The 21,662-nt window shown below is 33.7% G+C and overlaps 1 protein-coding gene across 5 annotated transcripts in view; it reads right to left on the reverse strand.

The window, feature by feature from the left end:
• Positions 1 to 1,052: 1,052 nt before the first annotated feature.
• The window catches only part of Ctr1A (Copper transporter 1A), a 62,461-nt gene continuing 41,851 nt past the window's right edge, over positions 1,053 to 21,662 (reverse strand). For 3 of the 5 annotated variants that reach the window (XM_088223859.1, XM_088223858.1, XM_088223861.1), the window contains exons 2-7: positions 13,887 to 14,067; positions 9,926 to 10,000; positions 9,557 to 9,669; positions 8,342 to 8,455; positions 6,992 to 7,021; positions 1,053 to 2,725 (exon numbers count right to left, since the gene is read on the reverse strand). In XM_088223859.1, the coding sequence (XP_088079985.1) occupies positions 2,524 to 2,725; positions 6,992 to 7,021; positions 8,342 to 8,455; positions 9,557 to 9,669; positions 9,926 to 10,000; positions 13,887 to 14,042 (690 nt within the window). In that variant the 5' untranslated portion in view covers positions 14,043 to 14,067 and the 3' untranslated portion in view covers positions 1,053 to 2,523. Of the gene's footprint in view, positions 2,726 to 6,991; positions 7,022 to 8,341; positions 8,456 to 9,556; positions 9,670 to 9,925; positions 10,001 to 13,886; positions 14,068 to 19,874; positions 20,010 to 21,662 lie in introns of those variants that run through there. The other 2 variants (XM_088223860.1, XM_088223862.1) reach the window with 2 other exon arrangements.

Genomic DNA, 21,662 nt, shown 5'->3' on the forward strand with positions numbered 1-21,662 from the left:
AAGAAAAAGTTGTACACAACCTCCTACAGGAAAAGAAAACGCAGTGAAGGAAGACGACACATCTCTTGGCTTAAAGAGAGTAATTCTACTGCAGCTCCAAATCGTTTTGTAGAGTAGCTGCGGACAAAATAAAAATTGCCATGATGATAGACGACCTCGACCGTGGAGTGCACCATAAGATCGGCATGTAAATAAATACAGTGCTGATCTATGCAGTTATTTTATATCACCTTGGTAATCAAGTACTGTTATTCTAAAAAATTAAACAATGTAGTTCTTATTTTCGGTGGTTAAAAGCCTATTTATAATAAGCAATATTATAATTTTAGGTGCCATTTTAAACGAGGTGTATTGACTATTATTAGAAAATGGGAATCATGATATGGTGGCGCGGGGTTCGAACCTCGGACCTCTGATCCGCGAGGGAATGAAATTTACGTATCCGTAATGCGAATACAAAATAAGTAATAATCGCTCCATTGTTGTTTCTATTTGCCTCATTTGTAGTATGTTCTAGCGCCGCATTAATTGAAAATATAAAAATGCACATTTAAAAAAAAATAATTTCGATTATCGCTCAAAAAACTCATTAATTTTTCATCAACTTTTGGGCAGTGGCAGCTTTAAAAACATTTATCACATATCATAATAATTTACAAGTGCATGCTCAAATCACCTTTAATTACGTCATAGACGCTCTATTAAAAATTCATACATTATTGTCCTAGAAAATTAATACAAAAACAAAACAAATAATAATATATATCCCTAATAATATAAAAATACAATTGTCATTAAAAAAACATGCGTAAATACACCAATTTTGTACATAAATGGATAATTTTTTTAGAGCATTTGGCATACATGTTTTGACTTACAATAAAAATAAATATTTGATCAAGAGTTTCAATATAACTTTACGGATTACACTAATGTTTGTCAAGCTAATGGATTACAAGCCAATACATGCACATTTTTGTCTCTTTTGATAGAGGCTTGCCTCGTATAGAGATAAATATAATAGAAACACAAAATGTACGTACAAGTTCTGATTTTTAACAATAATAACTAATTAATATCATATTGTCAGCTCAAATATAGGATGTCGAAGTAGAAGGTGTACGATTTGAATGAAATTTAGAAATGTCATATTTGAAAATGACATTTAAAGACATTCTTAAAAGTGGAGGTCAGTGCTATGCAAGCTCCTGACGTCACTGCGACCTGTGAAGATCTAAAGACAGAAATTAATAATGAATCATTTGCAGCGTCGTACAATTCACCCATTGGATGCTGGAGGAACTCGAAGTTTATTCAAATTTTTTTAAGAAAATTATCTTCAGCGATAAGGCATTTGTTCATCTCAATAAATCCATTAAAAGCAGAACTTCCGCATTTGGGCAGCTGAAAATCCAAAACAGATTGTCGATAAACCTATCCATCTACAAAAAGTCATAGTTTGGTGCGGTTTTTGGGAGTTATCAGAGCGTATTTTAAAACGAGGCCGGCCAAGCGATTATGGTGAATAATGAACGTTATCGTGACATGATCACAATTTTTTTATGGCCCGAATTGCGTTGCGATCAAAGTTCAGAGGTCGGCTCATCTCTCAAAACGGATACATCAATTGGTCGCCGAGATCTTGCAATCTGACACCGCTGGACTTTTGTCTTTGAGGCTTTATGAAAACAGAAGTCTGTGCAAATAAGCCAGCAATAATTCCAGACCTAAAGAACGGGATGATCCGGCATATTGGTGAGATAGAGCCCGAATTGTGTCAAAATGTCGTAGAAATTTTCAACAAAAAAATGGTGTCATTCCGGAGAAGCCCGGGAGGGCATTTGAGAGATATTGTGTTCCATATATAATTGACACGTCTATACTTTATATCGATACAAATAAACTGGAAAATTTCTAAACTAATTTTAGTTTTATGGAGAAAAAAAATCAAATCGTACACTTTTTAGTCACACCCTAAATTATTGTTTCACTGATTTTACACTTTTTTTAAAATAATGTTAAGAATCTAATGATGAGAAATTTCATTAAATGGAATCACATTGTCAACAATATTTGGATGGTGTCCAAACTAAGCATGGTGGAAACTAACGACGGTTGCAAAATTATGATGTGCCGTTCCTCAATCAGCACAGCACGAACCTTGGCTCGCATGCACCGATGTCCGGCATCCCGGACACAATTGTCATATTGTAAACTCGAGTTTTGGTACAAGTCGACCAGATCTTGTGTCGAGGTTTTGTCTTAGATTGAATTATTTTTAGTTGTATATTATGTTAATCGTACTTGTATATAAAAAGCCCGAAATGAGTCCGTAAACAAATAAATTTAGTATTTCTTTACACAGTTACGGACATGGTCAAAAAATTGTTGACATAAAATTAACCAAAACTGAGATAGTATGTAACTTCATCGCCACGATTCGAGTCTCTCTAGAAATTTACAATGTTAATTGTCTGTTTGGCAGCGCGTCCCTCAGGAATTGGACACGGGCGTGTCAGGGCGTCAGTGGCAGTGCTCGGTGACGTCGACGATGACGGACTTCTTCCAGCCGAACAGGAAGTTGCCGAAGGCCGCGCCCGCCACGACGGCGACGCACAGCCACGTGTTGTACGTCATGAACACGAGCATCAGCAGGTAGGACACGGACACCTGCACGGCGTGGAGGACCGTCTGCCACGCGTGTGTTTTGCTGCACATCGACGGCCTGGAACAGAGACACTCTATCATTCCTCTATCCACACATAATCTATTGCAACGCCTCTATCGCTCTACAGTCCCATTTCTCGGAATTGATGCGGAGATTGAAAAAATACAAGACACACAGAACAGAGCAACGAGAGTTGGATAAATGTGTGCTGGTGCTGGTGCTGCAGCTAATTGAATAAAATTATGGCTGTCGATCTCTACTAAATAAAAGATCTGTATATATTTCCACTATTGTGGACTGTATAAAATATTTTCATAAGCACAGTGCGCTCTGTGGCGCCCGAAGACTTCGAGAAAAAACGAAATAGAGAGACCGTTATAGCCCTCGTGCTATCTTCATATACTATACAAGGAGTACCCACCAAAGCAAAAATACTCTGGTGTGGCACTCACGAAAATCAATACGAATTTAAATTAAGAACTATATTAAAGAAAAAAGTTAACAAGAGTAGTATCAACCTTTTGCACTCGAACGCCACCATAGAAGCGGCATGCACGGTAAGCTGTATTACTCGAGTGCAGCCACCATAGCGGTAGCATGAAAATAATAAAAAATAAAGTCTTATTTCTCAATGTTTTTAATATATGGGGTTTTTCAGTTTTCAATATTATTTAAGCGAGGATCGTTGAAGTACAATTAAAGTAATAAGTTACAGAATGAAGAAGTTCAGCGGGTTAAAAACAAAAAGTTGTCAATAGACAACAATTAACCCCATTGTATCTGCTGTGCTTGGCACCTCTATTATTGATCATTACACCACTGCAGTTGGTATCAAAACCACAGTTCACCACCCAAAAAGTTGATAACCTGTCAAACTACAATTTTTTTAGTTCCATAAATTTTTTAAGATGATCATATTCTTATATATTATTCAATTTTGGATTAATTTTCTTTAGACATCAGTAGTAAAAATATGATGCATTTTATAATTGAACAAACAAAGAAATGCTGTTTACCTCAGAACAGGTATTTACTATACCTAGTGAGAATAGACGGTGCTTAATATGTTTGCTTATATTTTAATTTTGCTTATTTGTATATTTTTTCTACCTTCTTCACTGTTTTGCAAACAGAATATAAAAATACTATGCTATTGGCGTCTATACGCTGATTTTCGGCATTCTACTGAATTGAAATGAACTATCAAGCGAAGCCAATTTTTTTAAATGTATTATTAGCGATATGATTTTTTAAGGTTTTGTAATTTTGAAATTACTCCGCATGTGACGTCACAAGTTCTCTCCGATAAGTTCTGCTGATTGGTAAAATGACTTTCTGTAAACCGGAAATCTATCAGAACACTATCATCGTTTGATTCGGAAGAATTAGCGTCGTCATTCAAACTAATTCATTTTTACTATTTTTTCACACATTTCTGAGAAAATTTGCAGTACAATTTAATGCTCTAATTTTTACCGCGCGTAAGAAAACATTTTTTATATCTATTTTCCCGTAGCACTGAACTTCCTCATTTGATTAAGAAACGAGAAATAAGCCATTCAAATTTGACATGTCTAATTATTATTTTTATTTATTCAAGTTTTTTCCATTACAAACTATAATTAATAATAAAAATTATGTGACCTCACCGGGGTTACCCCTGCCGAGGACACTTAACAATACACTTTTAAAAAAATATTTTTACATTTGAGAATAAACAAAGAAGACTAACTTAATAAACAGAGATAATTAAAAACCTGTTCAGACAGTTTTAAACACAACGTATTTATGTTTATAATTAATTTATGTACATCTATATTATTTATATTACAAAACGCACAATGAAAGAACAAAAACATAACATAAGCTATACATTTGTGTAGCAGTTGATTCAATATTGGTTTGGGGGAATGAGACAATCCAATTTTCTTCTACCTAGCTCCACTGTCCATTTTTAAACATTTTCTCGTTACTAATTGTTTTAATAGATAGTGGAAGTAGGTTATAGGTTTTAATAGAATAATACTCAAAATCCCTTTGTCCGAAAGTGGTATTAGTTTGTATTTGTTTAAGTTGTCTTTGTGCTGAGGATCTAGTGACTATATTATTTGTATGTGATGTATTGTAGGGGTTATGTCTTTCATTTGAGTAAGAGGAGTTTTTTCATCTGTAAGCGAGTATTATTACGATTCTATTTTATGTCAATTGCTATAATACTTTATGTACTCTTTAACTAAGTATCGTAAGAGTCATCTGGGCGTTTATAAATAAAGATAATTTACCTTAATGGAGTAAGTATTAAGGTGCAAATTAGTATTACAAAATGAAGCCAAAGTTATGAAAAATTATAAAATATTAAATTATTTACAAAAGTTTTAGTATCAGAGCTGTTTTGTGCATTAATGTATCGTGGGGTAATTACTGCAACTAGGTAACTTCGAAATCAGCATTTGTGAGTTACCCACTAAAAACACATTTTTTAATCTTCCTCCATATATAAAGGAACCGTGCATTCCAGATGAACTAGCTAACAGGCGTCTCACGCTTAGATCAGCTACGTCTACGGCGAGAGGAAAAGTTATTATACCTCCACGCAAACAGCGCACTAAATTTAGTGAACGGGCATTTGCGGTCGCAGGCCCCATGGCATGGAATGCTCTCCCGGCAAAGGTGCGAGGCTGTGAAAGTGAAGCGATGTTTCGGGAAAACACTTAAAACCCACTTGTTCTCTAAATCATTTGAATAAATCTGTACCATGTGATGACAAAATAAATTGTTTTAATTAAATTACAAATTTAAAAGCTTCAATTAAATTTATGTATCTATAGAATCACTATGTAAAGCGCCCTTGAGGTATTATATTACGAAAATGGCGCTATATAAGTTATCTATAATAATAAAAAAATAAAAATTAATGCTATAATTATTTGTACGCAATTCGTGATTCATTATTGATCTCAATATATCATATGACCTATGATGATTTGAATGCGTGACATGCCTCTTTGTAAGAGTTCACGGAGGATAATAAAATATCTGTCGTTAGTGGGTAAACTCACAAGTGCTGATTTAGAAGTTGCCTAGTTGTAGTAACTGCCCTGCGATATAACGTATCTGTTAATTACTAACACGTAACAAATTAATTACGAAGCAAATTATTCTACGTGTGTAAAATTGTATGTGCCGCTGAAAGATAGGTAATTTTGGTAGATATGTGAGCACATTAATCTTAAATTTCATGTATTTTTGAATTGGTCCTGAATGGGTTAATCAATATAAGCAAACTACTCGCTACAAAACATGTTAATTCAATATTCAATCAAAACACACAACATAAGTTAAAATAACACAATGAAATAACGTTATTCCTAAATGCGTGTAAAATTTTAGTTGTCTTCCTCAGTTACACAGTAGGTACTTCATGTTTCAGACATTTTTTAAAATTTATTTTTAAACATACTCATTTTCAACAATAGATGTCGCTGGTTTCCACCATACTTTCATTTTCGATACTGCCCCGCTAAGGCTTAAAGCCGTATACAGATACAAAAAATTCAACAGTGAATTAAAAAATTTACAGTAGGTAATTGTTTTATGCTTTGCCGATCTGTTTTTTTCTTAATTTTTTCATTTTAGGTTCTATGCCGTAATTCACCGCTGTAATTGGACATTCTAGCTCGTTGAAAAATGCTGTACGCTAATATGTAAGTCAACTACCAATAGAATGGTAAATGTTACACAGATGACAGATTGTAAACTCTGTAAATACCTTGACTTCCATATTCTGAACAGCTTCATCTGTGTTGAATTTTTTTTTAATACAAATTGCTATTTGCTTGGAAAATTAGAGTTTTCTAATACACGAAAAACAAGTTTTCATTCACAATTTTCAGTTTAAAAAAGGAGCACATATAAAACAGCTCACCGTCGACGTAATTTGTCATCAGTGCCGGGTGTGCTCCTAAGAAACCCTGCGTACAACTCGAGCAAAGAACGGCGCGGGTAACGTCACACGTGTCGTTTATCTTATAGAGCATGAAACATCTCATTTTTCGATAATTCAAAATAAGCTTATTTTTAACCATTATTGAAAATTTATCTGACATAAGGAAAAAAAAATCATTACTATTGTATTTTTTTTCTTATTTTGTTAATATTTTTTAATTAATGATATTTTAGCTATTTACAGAGTCAATATACTACATGAAGTTTCCATTCCAATCTCGCCACTAGTACCCCAAACTAGAGTAAGCATTATAACACCAAATATTAGTAGACTGGTTATAGGAAGAAGTCATGCACTGTAACATTTTTGAAACTTACGGTTGTTTGCGAAAGGCTTCTCCCACCATGCTGCGACAAAATTAATCAATCAATTTAAATAACTATTTTTTTCACCATGAAAACATGATTTAGTCTAAGTACAATTTAGATTTAATAAAATAAACTTTTTGACTAATTTGTATATTGTAATGTTTCTACATATTTGAAAATTATTTATCTTTATTCTAAATTTATTTATGTACATAGGTAATACAAATTTTTAAAGAATTACACATATTATAAACAATATTTTAAGTATATCAAAATATGTCAAAATCTTTGGATTTCACACCCCAGAGAGTTTATCAGTATTGATAGATATTTCAAAAGAGAGAACTTTTAAGAGAAGCATTTTTAGTATAATTTTCATTTTTAATATTCAATCTTAATTTGTACATAAGATAAAATAAATACATTCAATGTAAATCACGTTATATAAAAAAATATACCAATTTACCAAAAAGCCACTTGTTTTTAAAAATGATACGCTAAATTTGTTATGGCTGTAAATTTGCATTTTAATATTTAACAATAAATTTTCAAAAACATTGTATCATATAAAAGAGCAGAAGACAGCTTGCCAACACATACCGCACACCGCACTTAAGGACTTAAGTGTCTTTAGGGGAGTCCACATACAGTAAAAAAATTATCAATGCCTAACGGGAAAAGCTGCCTGAAGAAGCCCTTTGCAATCCGGTAGTCGTGGCATCTTTTTGAAGAAAAAAGATAATCCAGAAGTACACAATATGAAATTCATCGGATCGAGGGAAATGAATTCTCCACTGACTGGAAATCAATAGATTTGACATGAAATGATGATAAAATCTCTTAGAAGTCATCAGATCTGTATATGACAGGACCTATAAAAGGGCGACGGATATTAGCGAGAAGCTCCATTCGGAATTCACAGAGAGAGGAAGAGGGACAAGAACACAAGATGTGTTCAGAAGACGAAATCAACAATATTAAAGACAAGTAATTTTTCATTTAAATTACAATGACCTGATAAAAATTAGGTGATCTTGTTATCGGGGATGACCCAAGGTGACTTTGGGTATTAACGGATTGAGGGTGAAAAAAGTTACCCTTTGTGATGGGGAAGATTCTCATCGCGATTACCAAGCATCAAGAAGAGCTTCAGTTGGGTGTAATATAAAAGTAATATTGTTAATTACAGAGGTAGCTTTTACAACGGGCATAACCATTTGCAGGTTATTCTTGTTTTTGGAATGAGTAATAGACCATGCACATGTTGAGCTGTCTAAGATAGACCATAAAAATGAATGCTCCGCATAATTTGAAGTCCAATTATTTGCAGGCCCATCATTATAATAAATAAATACTTACTGTACGACTCTAGCTTGCTCCGCCACCTCTGGCTTTTCTTCAGGGGGCTGTACGGCTCGGTACTGTAGGCTGTTGTATGTTCTCCAGAACAAATATTCTCTATAATACTTCAGCCTGGAACAGAAAGGATAGAAAAATAAGTGAATTTTTATTTGATATTGAAGGCGGAATCAAGTTTGAGTTATGACAGCACTATCCAGCGTCCGATCATTTTACATTTGAGATGACATAATACTCGTGCGCCGTAAGGTGCAGTGGCAACACTTCGAAACAAATGTGACCACTGTAAGGCATAAATATTACCTTTTTATATTTTTCATCGGTAGCTATATCTTTATTTATTTATACATACGACCAATGGGCATTTTCTGGGACATATTAACATAGAAAATTATTATAAAAGAAAGTAGAAAGACATAATGGTATATAGTAGACTTGGTGGGAGTGGAAGCGGGAGAATGGTGTTTATGATTGAATTTGATTCAGTGATCGTATGAAAGAAGACTACTTGTTATCAAAGAAATCAAGACTGGTATGTTTGTTGGCAGACCTAAGAATTCTGGGCACAGGGGAATGAAAACCATAGTTAGTTCTATGGTTATCGGTATGAAAGAGTAAGTTTTGTATGAGGTTTCTAGTTGGGATATTTAATTTAATTGAGCTTAGTAGTTCAGGCGCAACAAAGAGTGAGTTGAGAATTTTAAACAGGACTAGAAGGTCGAATTTATTTCGACGGTCTTGAAGAGAAGATATATTTAAGCTAGTTTCTAACTCATTATACGTATATTGGTCTCTGGATAAGCCCAACCTCCAGCCTATCTTTCTTATAAATCTATGTTGAACTGATTCAATATTTTTGATGTGAACATCATAATATGGAGACCAGATAACGGAGGAATACTCTAGGTGCGGGCGAACTAGGGAACAGAAAATAGTTTTAAGGGTATTGATGTTTTTGAAGTCAGTTAATAAATCCAAGGAGTTTTAAGGATTTATTGTCAAATATAACCAAAAAAAAGGTCTAAAGCTCTCTCCTGTAAAGTATGTAATAGATTTGCGGATAGAGCACTTTACGTAGCACATGTCGATATAAGACTATTGTAATATCAAAACAAAATATCACAGTGTTACATAAAAATACCAAATTATGCAGAATTTTTTTGGTTAGCTACTCAAAAGATAATTATGAATTTTTACAAATTAATGGTATCTTACCCTTCATAAAGAACTGCCATAATGAAGATAATGCTAATAGATCCCATGAGTCCTCCGATAGAGTTAAACTTCCACCACTCGAACAGCACCGTCTCGTTGTAGCCGCCGTGGAACTAAAATAATTGTTTATTTAATAAACTTCCGTATTCGATTATTAAATAAAAGCAGTAATTCATTTGCTTATTACTGAAAAAATACAGTCTTAAACAAAGTATGAGGCACAAAATAAGACCAATTTAAAAGATGATGATTTCAAATTAACCTTTTCTGAGCCGCTAGGATCGCTATGGCAGTTACCGGCAGGCCGCGAAAATTTAGATAATTTTTATAATTCCCCGTGTTCTAATGTGTGTGTTTCTTGAAACTTACTGTCATAGACATCATATGGCCAGCCATTGAGCCGTGTCCAGAGTGCTGCTCGGCATCTCCACTCCGACTTTCCATCTGTAAGGATAACAATAATAATTATTATTATGGAATCCTTAATATGTTATACAAGGGAAGCGATTTTCTGATGAATGTCAATAAATCGAATGCGATAGTTTTTAAAAGAAATGAAAGTATGACTAAACGCGAGATCACTGTGAATTATTTTTATATCTGAGAATTATGTTTTCTAGGGATGGAATGACTGCAAAATATATCGTGAGGAGGGTGAGCGCCGGGAACAGAATGAACGGTGCACTTAAATCAACCTTTACAAATAAATTTTTGTCACCGGAGGCAAAATAAGCAGTTCGCAATGGAGTCCTGGTGCCGAACCTTATGTACGGCAGCGAAGTATGGAATTGGAAAAACAAGAATAAAAGTAGGCTGATGTCAAAATGCGATCTCTCAGGAAAATGTGTGGTAAAAATATCAAGATCCATTATCGACAAAACCAATAAAGGAACTCTGCGTTGGTTTTGACATGTAGAGCGAATGTACAGCAGAAGAACAGCTAAAAAGGTTAATGGTGAGAATGTTGATGAATGGAGAAATTGAGAAAGTACGAGAAAGACGTGGCATGATCAAATCCAATAAATACTTGAAGGTGGACATGTCGAAAGTACAAATAATTGGCGCGTGTGCATGAGAATATGTATGAATGTAGAGGAAGGCCTCTCGCTCTGCCTACCTTTACAAGGAAACAGGATAATGGCTTGTTTTACTCGTTTTTTGTATTTCGACATTTTGAAAAGAGTCCTAAGACACACCACAAAGCTGTTGCTGAGCCTAAAACGGCTTCCGTACGGACAGAGACTGGAAACTCTCGGTCTCACAACGCTGCAGGAACAGCGAGAAAGGGGTGTCTTGATAGAGACATAAAATACTCAACAGTCATTATAGCAGGTCAAATGTGGAATCCACATTTCAAATAAAAAAGATGCTCGACTTCGAGGCCAGTCTCGGGCTGGAGAAAATCAGTTTCAATCTAAACTCACAGAAACATTTCTTGCAATAGGATTATTGATGGTTGGAATAAGCTGCCACAAGAGCTGGTCTCAATGTACAGTCTCAATAATTTAAAAAATGGGCTAGATATGTTTTGGAAAAGTTAAAATACGCCAACAATTAACTTTCGTTAAAACAGATTTAAGCTGCTCGCTTGGAATAAAAATAAAAACAATAATGCATGCGTCGCACTACGAGTATAAACACAAGTTGGTACGTGATTACAACACTGGGTTTACTAGTATGGCTGTACTAGAGCTAGCTGTTCCTAGATATTGCAATAAAAAGAAAGGGTACCTCCACAGCAATGACATCAGTTTGCAACTTTATACAAACCAAAATTGATAAAGGAAATACAGTGACTGCACTCATACTTGACTTCAAGAAGGCATTTGATACAGTCCACATAGATACCCTTCTAGATAAACTAAAACATACAGGAGTTAAGGGACAAGCTCTCAAAATATTTAAAAACTATCTACAAGGAAGAAAACAGTTTACGAAAATTGAAGAACACAAAAGTGAAATAACAACAATGCAATTTGGAGTACCTCAGGGATCAATATTAGGACCATTGTTTTATATAATATACATTAACGACATAATACACAGTGACATAATGGGAAAAAAAACAATCTATGCGGACGACTTAGGAATTTTATACGAAAACAAAAATGACATTGAAACGACTAAAACCATCAACAATGACGTGCAAAAACTATTAGAATGGACATACAAAAACTTCTTAACACTAAATGCCAAGAAATGCAATATAATACATTTTGAAACACAAAAGAAGAACCATAACATGAACATAAAAATAAACAACGAAACTCTTAAAGAACTAGAACATGTGACTTACCTAGGACTTACAATGGACAGACAATTAAAATGGACAAAACACATAGACGGACTCACTAAAGTAATGGCATCACTACATAGCCTCTTCTACAAAATTAAAGATTTTATATCAAGAAAAGAAAAAATTATGATGTACGAAGCCTATGTCAAAAGTAAATTGAGTTACATGATCGCCTTCTGGGGAACTGGTAACAAGACAGACATAACAAGAATACAAAGACAACAAAATAAAATTCTTAAACTAACATACAACCTACCCTACCTGACCTCTACGACTGAACTGTACAAAAAAACACACCAGTTTGACATAAACTACTTGACTAAAATTGAGACCTTAAAAATTGTGCACAAAATAACACTGGGAAACATACAAGACGACGACATAATATTAGTCAAAAATGCTGACATACATAAATATAACACCAGACAACAAAAACACTATCATATTGAAAAAGCAAAGACAAACACAGGACAGTCAAAAATACTACATAATGGACTTAAACACTACAACGACCTACCTTACTACTTGAAAACTTTTAATGGAGACAAATTTAAAATCAATCTGAAAAAGCACATGATGACTGAACTAACTAGACTAGACGAGACATAAAATGACTAGACAATATTTAATTTCTAATGTAACCCTAACGGGTTTTTTAAAATTGTAAATAAATAAAAAAAAAAAAAAAAAAAAAAAAAAAAAAAAAATATGTCAAAAAGACACTGTAATACAGTAAACCTAAAATATTGAACATGTTACCAGACAATATTAAAAATACCAAGTTGAATACAGGAGTGAGACGTTTGCTCAAATTATGGTTAATAGAATTTTTTTTTTGTATTAGTGATAGTTTTTAATTTTTGATGATGTAATATGTAATGTTTTTCAAGTAAAATTATTATTAATGTAGGTTTAGTATGAATAATCTAAGCAATTTATAAGAACCTGCTGACAAGTTGTATGTATGTAACTCATCAGGACATTAATTTAAGACTATTTTGTAAATATTTTTGAAAAATAAAAATGAAAAAAATATTTTTTTAAATATTATTATTCACGCTTATCTTTATACCCGAGTTGTCCATTGTCCGTTAGGTCAACAAATAACATTCTGTGTTAACAAAACAAAGGGTATTTAACATTACAAAATGGAGGTAGATGAAAATGAGAGATTATACAACTAATTTGTTCTGCATTATGATTTTACCGACGATAATATAAACCTTAAGCTGAGACAGCGAATGGTCAAATATTATATACGGTCTGACTCACTGTACGGTGTAGAGGTGTAGACTCTAAAAGTTAATATTATAAACCGCCTTGAAGCATTTGAAATGTGGATCCACCGTAGAATGTTAAGAATATCTTGGACCGATTTGATAACCAACAATGAAGTATTGCGTAGAGCCAATACAAAGAGAACTATTCTCCACTGTTAAGCTCCGTAAGATTTTATATTTTGGCCGTGTGTTCAGAGGTGATAAATATGCCATACTTCAGCTTGTCACGAAGGGGAAGATCGAGGGACATAGAGGGGTCGAAAGAAAAGAGTTTTCCTGGCTTCGAAACATCCGAGCATGGACCGGGATTAGAACTGTGGAGGAGAGAATTTTTACACGCAATTCCAACCATATGTGTGATACTTTGTCAATGCTGTCGGCGAAAACACCAATTAGGTACTTAGTACTTAGACACTTACATAGTATCATAAACGTAAACCGATACCAACGCCCAGCGGCATCGGTAATTAGTTAGTCCCCCATTTGGATTTTATTACTTAGATTCTCATTTTGAAAATGATGTTTTTAAACAATTGAAGAGTTTTCGCTCAACTGTGGGCAATATTTTTGTTTGGCATACGGACATATCCGAGAAGAAGACCATTATAAAACGGAATAAATATATGGAGAAAACCACAAACTAAAATGTCGACTAATGTTTCCTCATTATATCCGAGATCTCGCTATTTCCGTGATCGTTATAACCAAGTTCGACTGTATTTAATGAAAAAAACAAACAAAAAATAAATCTCACATGCAGGTGTTCCTTAGCTAGGTCTGCGACGGCCGCGACAACGCTGTGCTGGGTGGCCACATCATGACCCCCGTGTCCCGAGTGCATGTCGTGACCGCCGTGTCCCGAGTGCATGTCGTGGCCGCCGTGTCCCGAGTGCATGTCGTGGCCTTCCATCGGTAGGGAATGGAAGACTGTGTCTCTGTAGACAAATAAACACATTTAGAGAAAAATGCTTATGCGGATTTACTGTGAGAGATGGAGGTATGGCATTCGGTGTGAGCTGGTCTTTCTACATTTGTCTCTCATAGATTTCACACCTAATAAGCTAGTCCACTCGCATATTGGTATATTTGTAACTCATTGTAATAAACCAAGGTTAAAACATCATCATCATTGGATGTCCGCTCCCTAGTTGGAGCATATGGTGTCCACAAAGATCTTCCAAGGATCTGTCAGCTGCCAGCTCCTGTGGATCCTCCCGAGTCAGGTTCGCGTCCCGTAGTTCTGACACGAACTGCCGACGAGCAGACATCGTCCAAAAGCAGCGGTCGTCCAGGACGTCGAGAACCTGATGCTTTGTAAAGTAGGAAAGCGTGGGAGTAGACAGACGCCACCAATAATAGAGGAACGCTTTCTTTTTAAGTGGAAATCTGCGGATCGTCGCTGGACCTCTGGATCCAAAGGGGACAAGCCCATTAGAACCGGGAGTGCATCCATCGAGTATGTCTTATATGCTCTAGCAAGAGCCGGGAGAGGTTGCCTTTGTCCACTTAAAATAATTCGCCTGAAATATTGCAACTCACATCGGTGTGCCCAACAGCCAGCTGCATAGCATACAATGCCTAGGAAAATGGATTTATAATAGACCGTTAAAGTTTCAAAAGACAAAAACTAGTCATGAGAATAAAACATTTTAATCTTAATATTTAAATCAAACACTGATTTGAGTATATTTATTTTATTTATTTTCTCAACATTGAAACTATGAAAAAAAACTAAGCTTGAAGAAGCAAACGTGTTGTTGCTGAAACTAGTTAATTTATTTATTCATTATACAGGATGTTCTTTAAACCCTGTCACATCTGAAACCACAATGATCAGTATGGGCAAGAAGACATATTAATATATTAAAAAAAACAAATGGTTGCTTACTTCTGCAGGGGAGAAGTGAGGGGAGCGCGGCGCAGTATCAGATTCCCCCCTCCCCATCCTCGTTTCTCTCCTGCAGAAGTTAGCAACCATTTGCTTTTTTTGATATTTTATTTTTTTAAATTTTATTTGTTCTAAAAAATTATTTTAATGTGCCAATATGTCTTCTTGCTCACACTGATCAGCGTAGTTTCGGATGTGACAGGGTTTAATTAACACCCTGTATAAATGGCCTAAGCCAATTAAAACAGTTACATGAAGAAACACACGAGCATATGTAAGAAACTGAACAAAAATAACATAAAACTATGTAGCGAAGACAATGAAAAGCAATAAAAAAATGTTATACGATACATTCATAGACATATAAGACTTCGAGCTAAACCATGCCAATCCATCTTCATCCTGTGACCTGTGAATGTTACACAGTGTGTAAAGTGGCCGTTTAAACCAGGCAATGACAGGTCATAAGCCCTGTAAATGTATAGACTTCCATATTGCATTTTTAAAAAAAATGTCATTTCAGTTTTTTTATTTAAAAAAAGCAATAACAGTTACCGTTTTACAATTTAAGCTGTTGCGTGAAAACATAAAAAAAAATAACAGTTTAGTGCAGTGGACGACACGAAAAAAAATTAAAGTTTTTTCCGTTGCTCAATTTTTGTTAATTAAGAAAGAAAAAATTACTAAATTTCAAATTTCAGTTTTTAATTTTTTTAATTATTATTTAATGTATTTTATAGGAACCTTGTTTTATGGAATAACATAATTTTTTTTAGTTCAAAACTTTTATTCAATCCATGATACCTTTAATTTCACAAAATGTCATTTCATTTGTGACCTATAGTATCAAAAAGTGACAGATCCACTTTGGGAAAAAAATGAGTTAATAATGCAGTTTCACTGCTTTTAAAAATTGGAAAATGGCATTGTCATCATAAACCGATTAATCCTTACAAATTTTAAGCGGTGGCTCTTTGAAAATCATGGTTATTATCAAAACATGACATATTCATTCAAGTGTATTATCAAATACTGACAAATCCATTCAACCAACAAGCATCGTTACAGATGTCTCGTGATTGGTCGAAGGAACCGCCATTGTTTTTTTTTACTCATAGAGTATTCACATAACCATTGTAATTGCGTTCTAATGAGTATCAGGGGATAGATGTTTTGTGATTTTCAAAGTTTAAAGTGGTAGAAAGTTCGTAAAATATGGAAAGAGTTACTTCAGATAAAGCAAGGAAGAGGATTAGACAACCAGATAAGTGGAAAAGGTCAAAAGAAGTACTAAAACGGTAAGTTCTTTTTCTTAACTGTCAAAAAACCAATGTTATCTTGCATGTTAAAATTACAGTGGTGTATCCTAGTGTAGGTCAATTTGTCAATTTTATTTAGTGATATTTGAATTTAAAAAAATATTATTTGCATATACATGTGTAACGAAACTCGTAGTACAATCTGAAAACTGGTGAATCTGCATTATATTTGGAGTCGAATGTGTAATATAACTTTTGAATCTAGGTTAAAAAAAAAAAAAAATTCTTCTTGTAAAAGCTTTCATAAGTACCGCAGATTAAGTAAAATTGTATGAATTCTTATTAAAATGCTGTTTTTTTATGAACAGTATTATTTGTCTTAATAAATGATATTTGATAACAATTTCCAAAAATTCATCTAAAAACAAATTAATTCTTAATCAATTTTCTCGAAAACTATCGGTCAAATCAAAGAAATTTATTCCACAAAATCGGCTCAAAAGATGATATTAATTCACTGGTTTCCCGCTTGTACGCCGAGTTTCGTTACAAGGTGGATTTATATTTTTTAAGTAGTTTCATATCCATGCTATTCTAAACATCGACTTGTTGGTTATGTTACAGATATTCCGCACCAACTTTACCCTTTGCACCAAAATGCAACCATAATTCTGAAGCATACCAATGTTTATCTTTGACAATGGCAGACATGCACAACTTTTATGAAAAATTCTATTTGCATGCAAATAAAATTTACCAAGATAATTTTTTGATTAAATATTGTGTGCCAAAAAAAGTAAAGAGAAGAAGAGGAAATAACTCAACTAGTTTAGAAAAAAAAAAAACCAAATCAATATCAGCGTCTTATCATGTAAGAAAAATTAATAGGATGATAGTGCCGGTCTGTAGAGATACATTTTTAAATATTTTACACATAAAAAAAACACGTGTTCTAGGAGTGATGAAACGACATTTTACATCAGGTACTCCTGCTATTGAAAAACGGGGAGGTAATAGGAAGGTCCTTAAATTTGCTGAACGTCAAAATGCTGTCGTAGAATACATATCAAAATTTATTCCTTTAGAAATACATTATTGCAGAAGTAAAATAAAATCCCGGCAGTACCTGGCATCAGAATTGAATATCAACAAATTGAGCAAAATGTTCAATGCCCAAGCAGACCCGAGTTGCACAGTAAAAACATCGTATTTTAGGAAAATTTTTAAAACTGCATTCAATATCGGATTTGGTTCTCCAAAATCCGACCAATGTTCCAAGTGTTTAGAGCTTGGGGAAAAAATAAAATACGAAAAGGATATTGGAACCAAAAATACCTTTATTATTGAAAAACGAGTGCATAAACTGAAAGCGAAAATGTTTTTTAAAATGCTACAAGAAGAGAAATCTGGAATGATGACAATATCTTTTGATTGTCAAAAGAACCAACCTTTGCCTAAGGTTCCAGATCAAGCTGCGTATTATTCACGCCAATTATATATGTATAATTTTACAGCAGTAATTGGTACCTCGCACTCTAAATTAACATCTGACAATGTATTTATTTATGCATGGACAGAGGATCAGTTTGCCAAAGGATCCAACGAAATAGCGAGTTCAGTCTTTCATCTTCTGTCTTCCATCGATTTTGATGGTATCACCAACCTCCGACTTATGGCTGATGGATGTGGAGGACAGAACAAAAATTCTACCCTTATCGGAATGTGTACCAAGTGGTTAGACAGTAATACTCATTCCGTAAAAACTATAGAAATAATATTTCCCGTGGTCGGTCATTCCTTCCTTCCAGCCGATAGGGTTTTTGCAGGAATAGAAAAAAAGATAAAGATGAAGGAAGTAATTGTAGATCCAGAAGACTACTACAACATTTTTAAAGAGCATGGAAAGGTACACAAGCTAGGGACTGAAGTGAACATTTTTGACTGGAAGTCTGCCATACAGGGGATTCTTAAGCCCCCAAGTCAGTGGCATTTTAAATTTGCTCCTACCAAAAGGTTTATATTAACTAAAAATATGTCCGGTTTAATAACAGTTGCTGGAGAAGCCCATTATAAAGTTGATTTGTGTATGCCTAAAAAAATATTAAAATCTAAGACATCGCCGAGCCAAATTATTCCCATTCAGTTAAATAAAACTGCAAAAATTAAAAAAGATAAAGTTAAAGATGTAAACAATCTAATCATTAAGCACTATGGTGATAATTGGAGAAATGTTGCGTGCTTACTATATTACAAAAACATCATTGATAACTTTCAAGATATAGAAGATGCGGAAACTACAGAAGACCCGGAATTATTTTGTACAACAATTGAAGAAATAAGCGACCTCACTGTATAGCTTAAATATTTTTTGTAATGTATTTTCTTTTTTAATATACAAACTATTAAAGATTTTTTTCATTTAATTTGCATCCCTGGCTGCACCCATGGTTTAAGACCAAGATGGCAAATCATCACTCGGTAGTAGCAAAATGTGACAAATCCCAAACGGTTAATATCAAAATATGACAAATCCGTACTTTACTTTCAAAAAGTGACAGATCCAAACAAGAATCGTAAATTTATAGAAAATTGAGCTTAGTAAATTATTTTTAATGCTTTGAAATGAAATATTTCAACCGTTAAAATGTAAATAAAAGAAAACAAACACTTCTATTCATTTATTTCACAAATAAACACATTTTCACGATTATCTCTAAACTATGAAAAGTGGACATGTCACATTTTGATTCTATAAGTCACATTTATACCTATAATTATGTTTTCATTTGGATTATATGAACTTAATTATTAATTTAACATTTATAATAAATTACCCATGATAAATTATAAATATTGTATACACAAGAAATTATCAATTGGATGCGCGTGTAAATTGGGCGCTTACACTAAAATTGAGCCACTTAGTAAACTTGGCGTTCCTTTTATACAAACGGCAGGGTCGGCATTTTAAAGGAATTGTGCGCTTAAGTGCCTCATTACTGTACGTAGATTCCGATAATATTGTATGAAGTTTTAATGAATGGGTCAAAAACGTAAAAATTAACACCAAACGCAGTTGTTTTTAAACGGTGTACTCACAAGTTATCTCGTTCTTTTAAAATGTCTTAAAGGTTACAACTGGTTACGACACTGTTTCAGTTTAAATTGCTACTCCGTTGTGGAAACACCTTCAGCTTTTGATATTATTTGTTATTTCATGGTAACGACTGACGACATCGTGCTGTTTAAAATTTCGAATTTTAAGATATGGAATAAGGATGGACAAGGTCACGGGACTACACGGGTATGGGGTGGAGTGAGGACGGGCCGGGGAGATTTCATGCGTATATGTATATGTACTTCTTCCTTGGGAGATTACAATACGAGTAGGTAGGCATTATGGATAAAGATTTTAAGTTATTTTTGTGAAACTGTTCTTGGTGTTTCGAAAGGGTAGCTGTTTTAAAACAGCAGTTTCAATTTTTTTACCACCTCTATTTCAAAGGCCTTTTCCCTTTATGTTGCGACGGATTTAGATGATCAGTTTAATTTAAATAGATGAAATTAACAGATATAAAAATATAAAAAAACTAACCTTTTACAGATCTCAAAGTGAAACAGTGCAGCGCGTAGATGCAGAACTTTATAAATAAGATAGACAAACTAGGATTCAATCTTATATTTATATCGGGACACAAACATTGGGTCAATAAGTCAAGATACATCTGTCAGCTAAGCGCGTGCTGTACTGGAGAACGATCGAGGAAAATGCTCAAATTCCCACAGTAAACTATTAGAGGTTAACAAAAGTTGTGTCCGTTTTTTTTTTTCAAATTTAAAAATGAGCACCATAAGTATAACAAAATGGTAAAGTTTATAAGACATTTGAAAGAAAATTTTCTGCTCTACAAGATATTGTGTTTGCTTTTACGTTACATAAATTATTTTATTTGATTACAAGCCTTCGAAACAGGATGTCAAGTAGATGAAAGTGAGCATTTTCGACACCCTTGACATTCAAGCGAGAAGAAAATAAATATGGGGGATACATTATTGACTAATTTGACAACAAACGAAGGAGAATTTTCGGGTCGGAAAACCGCCACGAAAGTTTCACTATAAAACTTTTATCTTCTTAAGTATGGATTATGGATGTTTACGTTTTTTGCCGTTTTAAAGTTAAAAATGTAGATATTATCGCAATAAGTTATTTTATACCTGAATAGAAATCACCGAATTCCACTTTCGTCATAAAAAATATTTTTTGAGTTGATATAAAAATCTGAAGTCTACATTATTTTAATGGAAAAAATCTCAGTGGTCCCAGATACGCTATTTTAATATGTACTATTATCTTCAAAATAATTATTATTTTACATTGAATAATCTTTATAGATTGATTTTTTTTAAACGAATAATCCGCTTAGCCTCTATTTTGAGAGCAGAAATTTTCCTTCCTAATTTTTTAATTTGAAAAAAAAACACAACTTATGTTAACGCCCAATATTCAGTTTATCTCATATTTATTTACAAACAAGCTGAAGAGATTAGTTTGTTATTTTGAATGAGAAAATCAGCAATGGCATCTAGCTAATTACTATATTATATGCAAAATAGTTGATGCGATTGCATTTCTAGATAAGGAATTAAGATAACGAAAGCTTAAGCTGCAGAACTAATTAATAAAAATAAATCGAGACAAGAGTTTCTCTACTGACAGTTCTCCATGGAACTGCATTCGTATTTATTTTACTTTATAAGGTAATTCAACAAAGATACATACTGGAAAACATACAGTTTGAAGGTATTCTTCGATAGAATTCCACATGCATAGAAATACATCTTCATTTATACAATTACACAAAATAGATAGAATTACTTACATTTGTTGTTTTTTTATATATTGTTTATTTCTTATACAGTATAAGAATACAATGAAAAATAAGTTGTTCGAGGTGTGTTCAGAAAATAACGGGAATTTGTCAAAACTGTCCGACTGATGGTCCGACTGTCAAATGTTTATTATGTTGGTATAATGCCTCTGAAGTATGCTAAAATTTTCAGCTATATTTATTGTTTACTTTGTCTGTGCAGCCGCTAAGGTTGGACGTGTTTTTATGAGCTCGGCGATTTTCGTTTGTTATAAAAAATGAATAAATAATTTGTATTAAATTTTGTGTAAAAAATGGAATAAAGTGTAATAAAGTAGGTGAAATGTTAACAAAGGCCTATGATGAGTCTGATATGAGTAAAACAAGAGTTTACGAGTGGTATAAGCGTTTCCAAGATGGCGGTGAAGACGTTAAAGATGACAAACAGCCCGGACGCCCCAGCACATCAACAATCGATGAAAACGTGGAAAAAGTTAATGAAATGGTTATGA

The sequence above is a fragment of the Micrasema longulum genome, unplaced genomic scaffold (genome assembly GCF_059751315.1).
Source record: "Micrasema longulum isolate JH-2025_06_02 unplaced genomic scaffold, ASM5975131v1 h1tg000252l, whole genome shotgun sequence".
NCBI classification, from domain to species: domain Eukaryota; kingdom Metazoa; phylum Arthropoda; class Insecta; order Trichoptera; family Brachycentridae; genus Micrasema; species Micrasema longulum.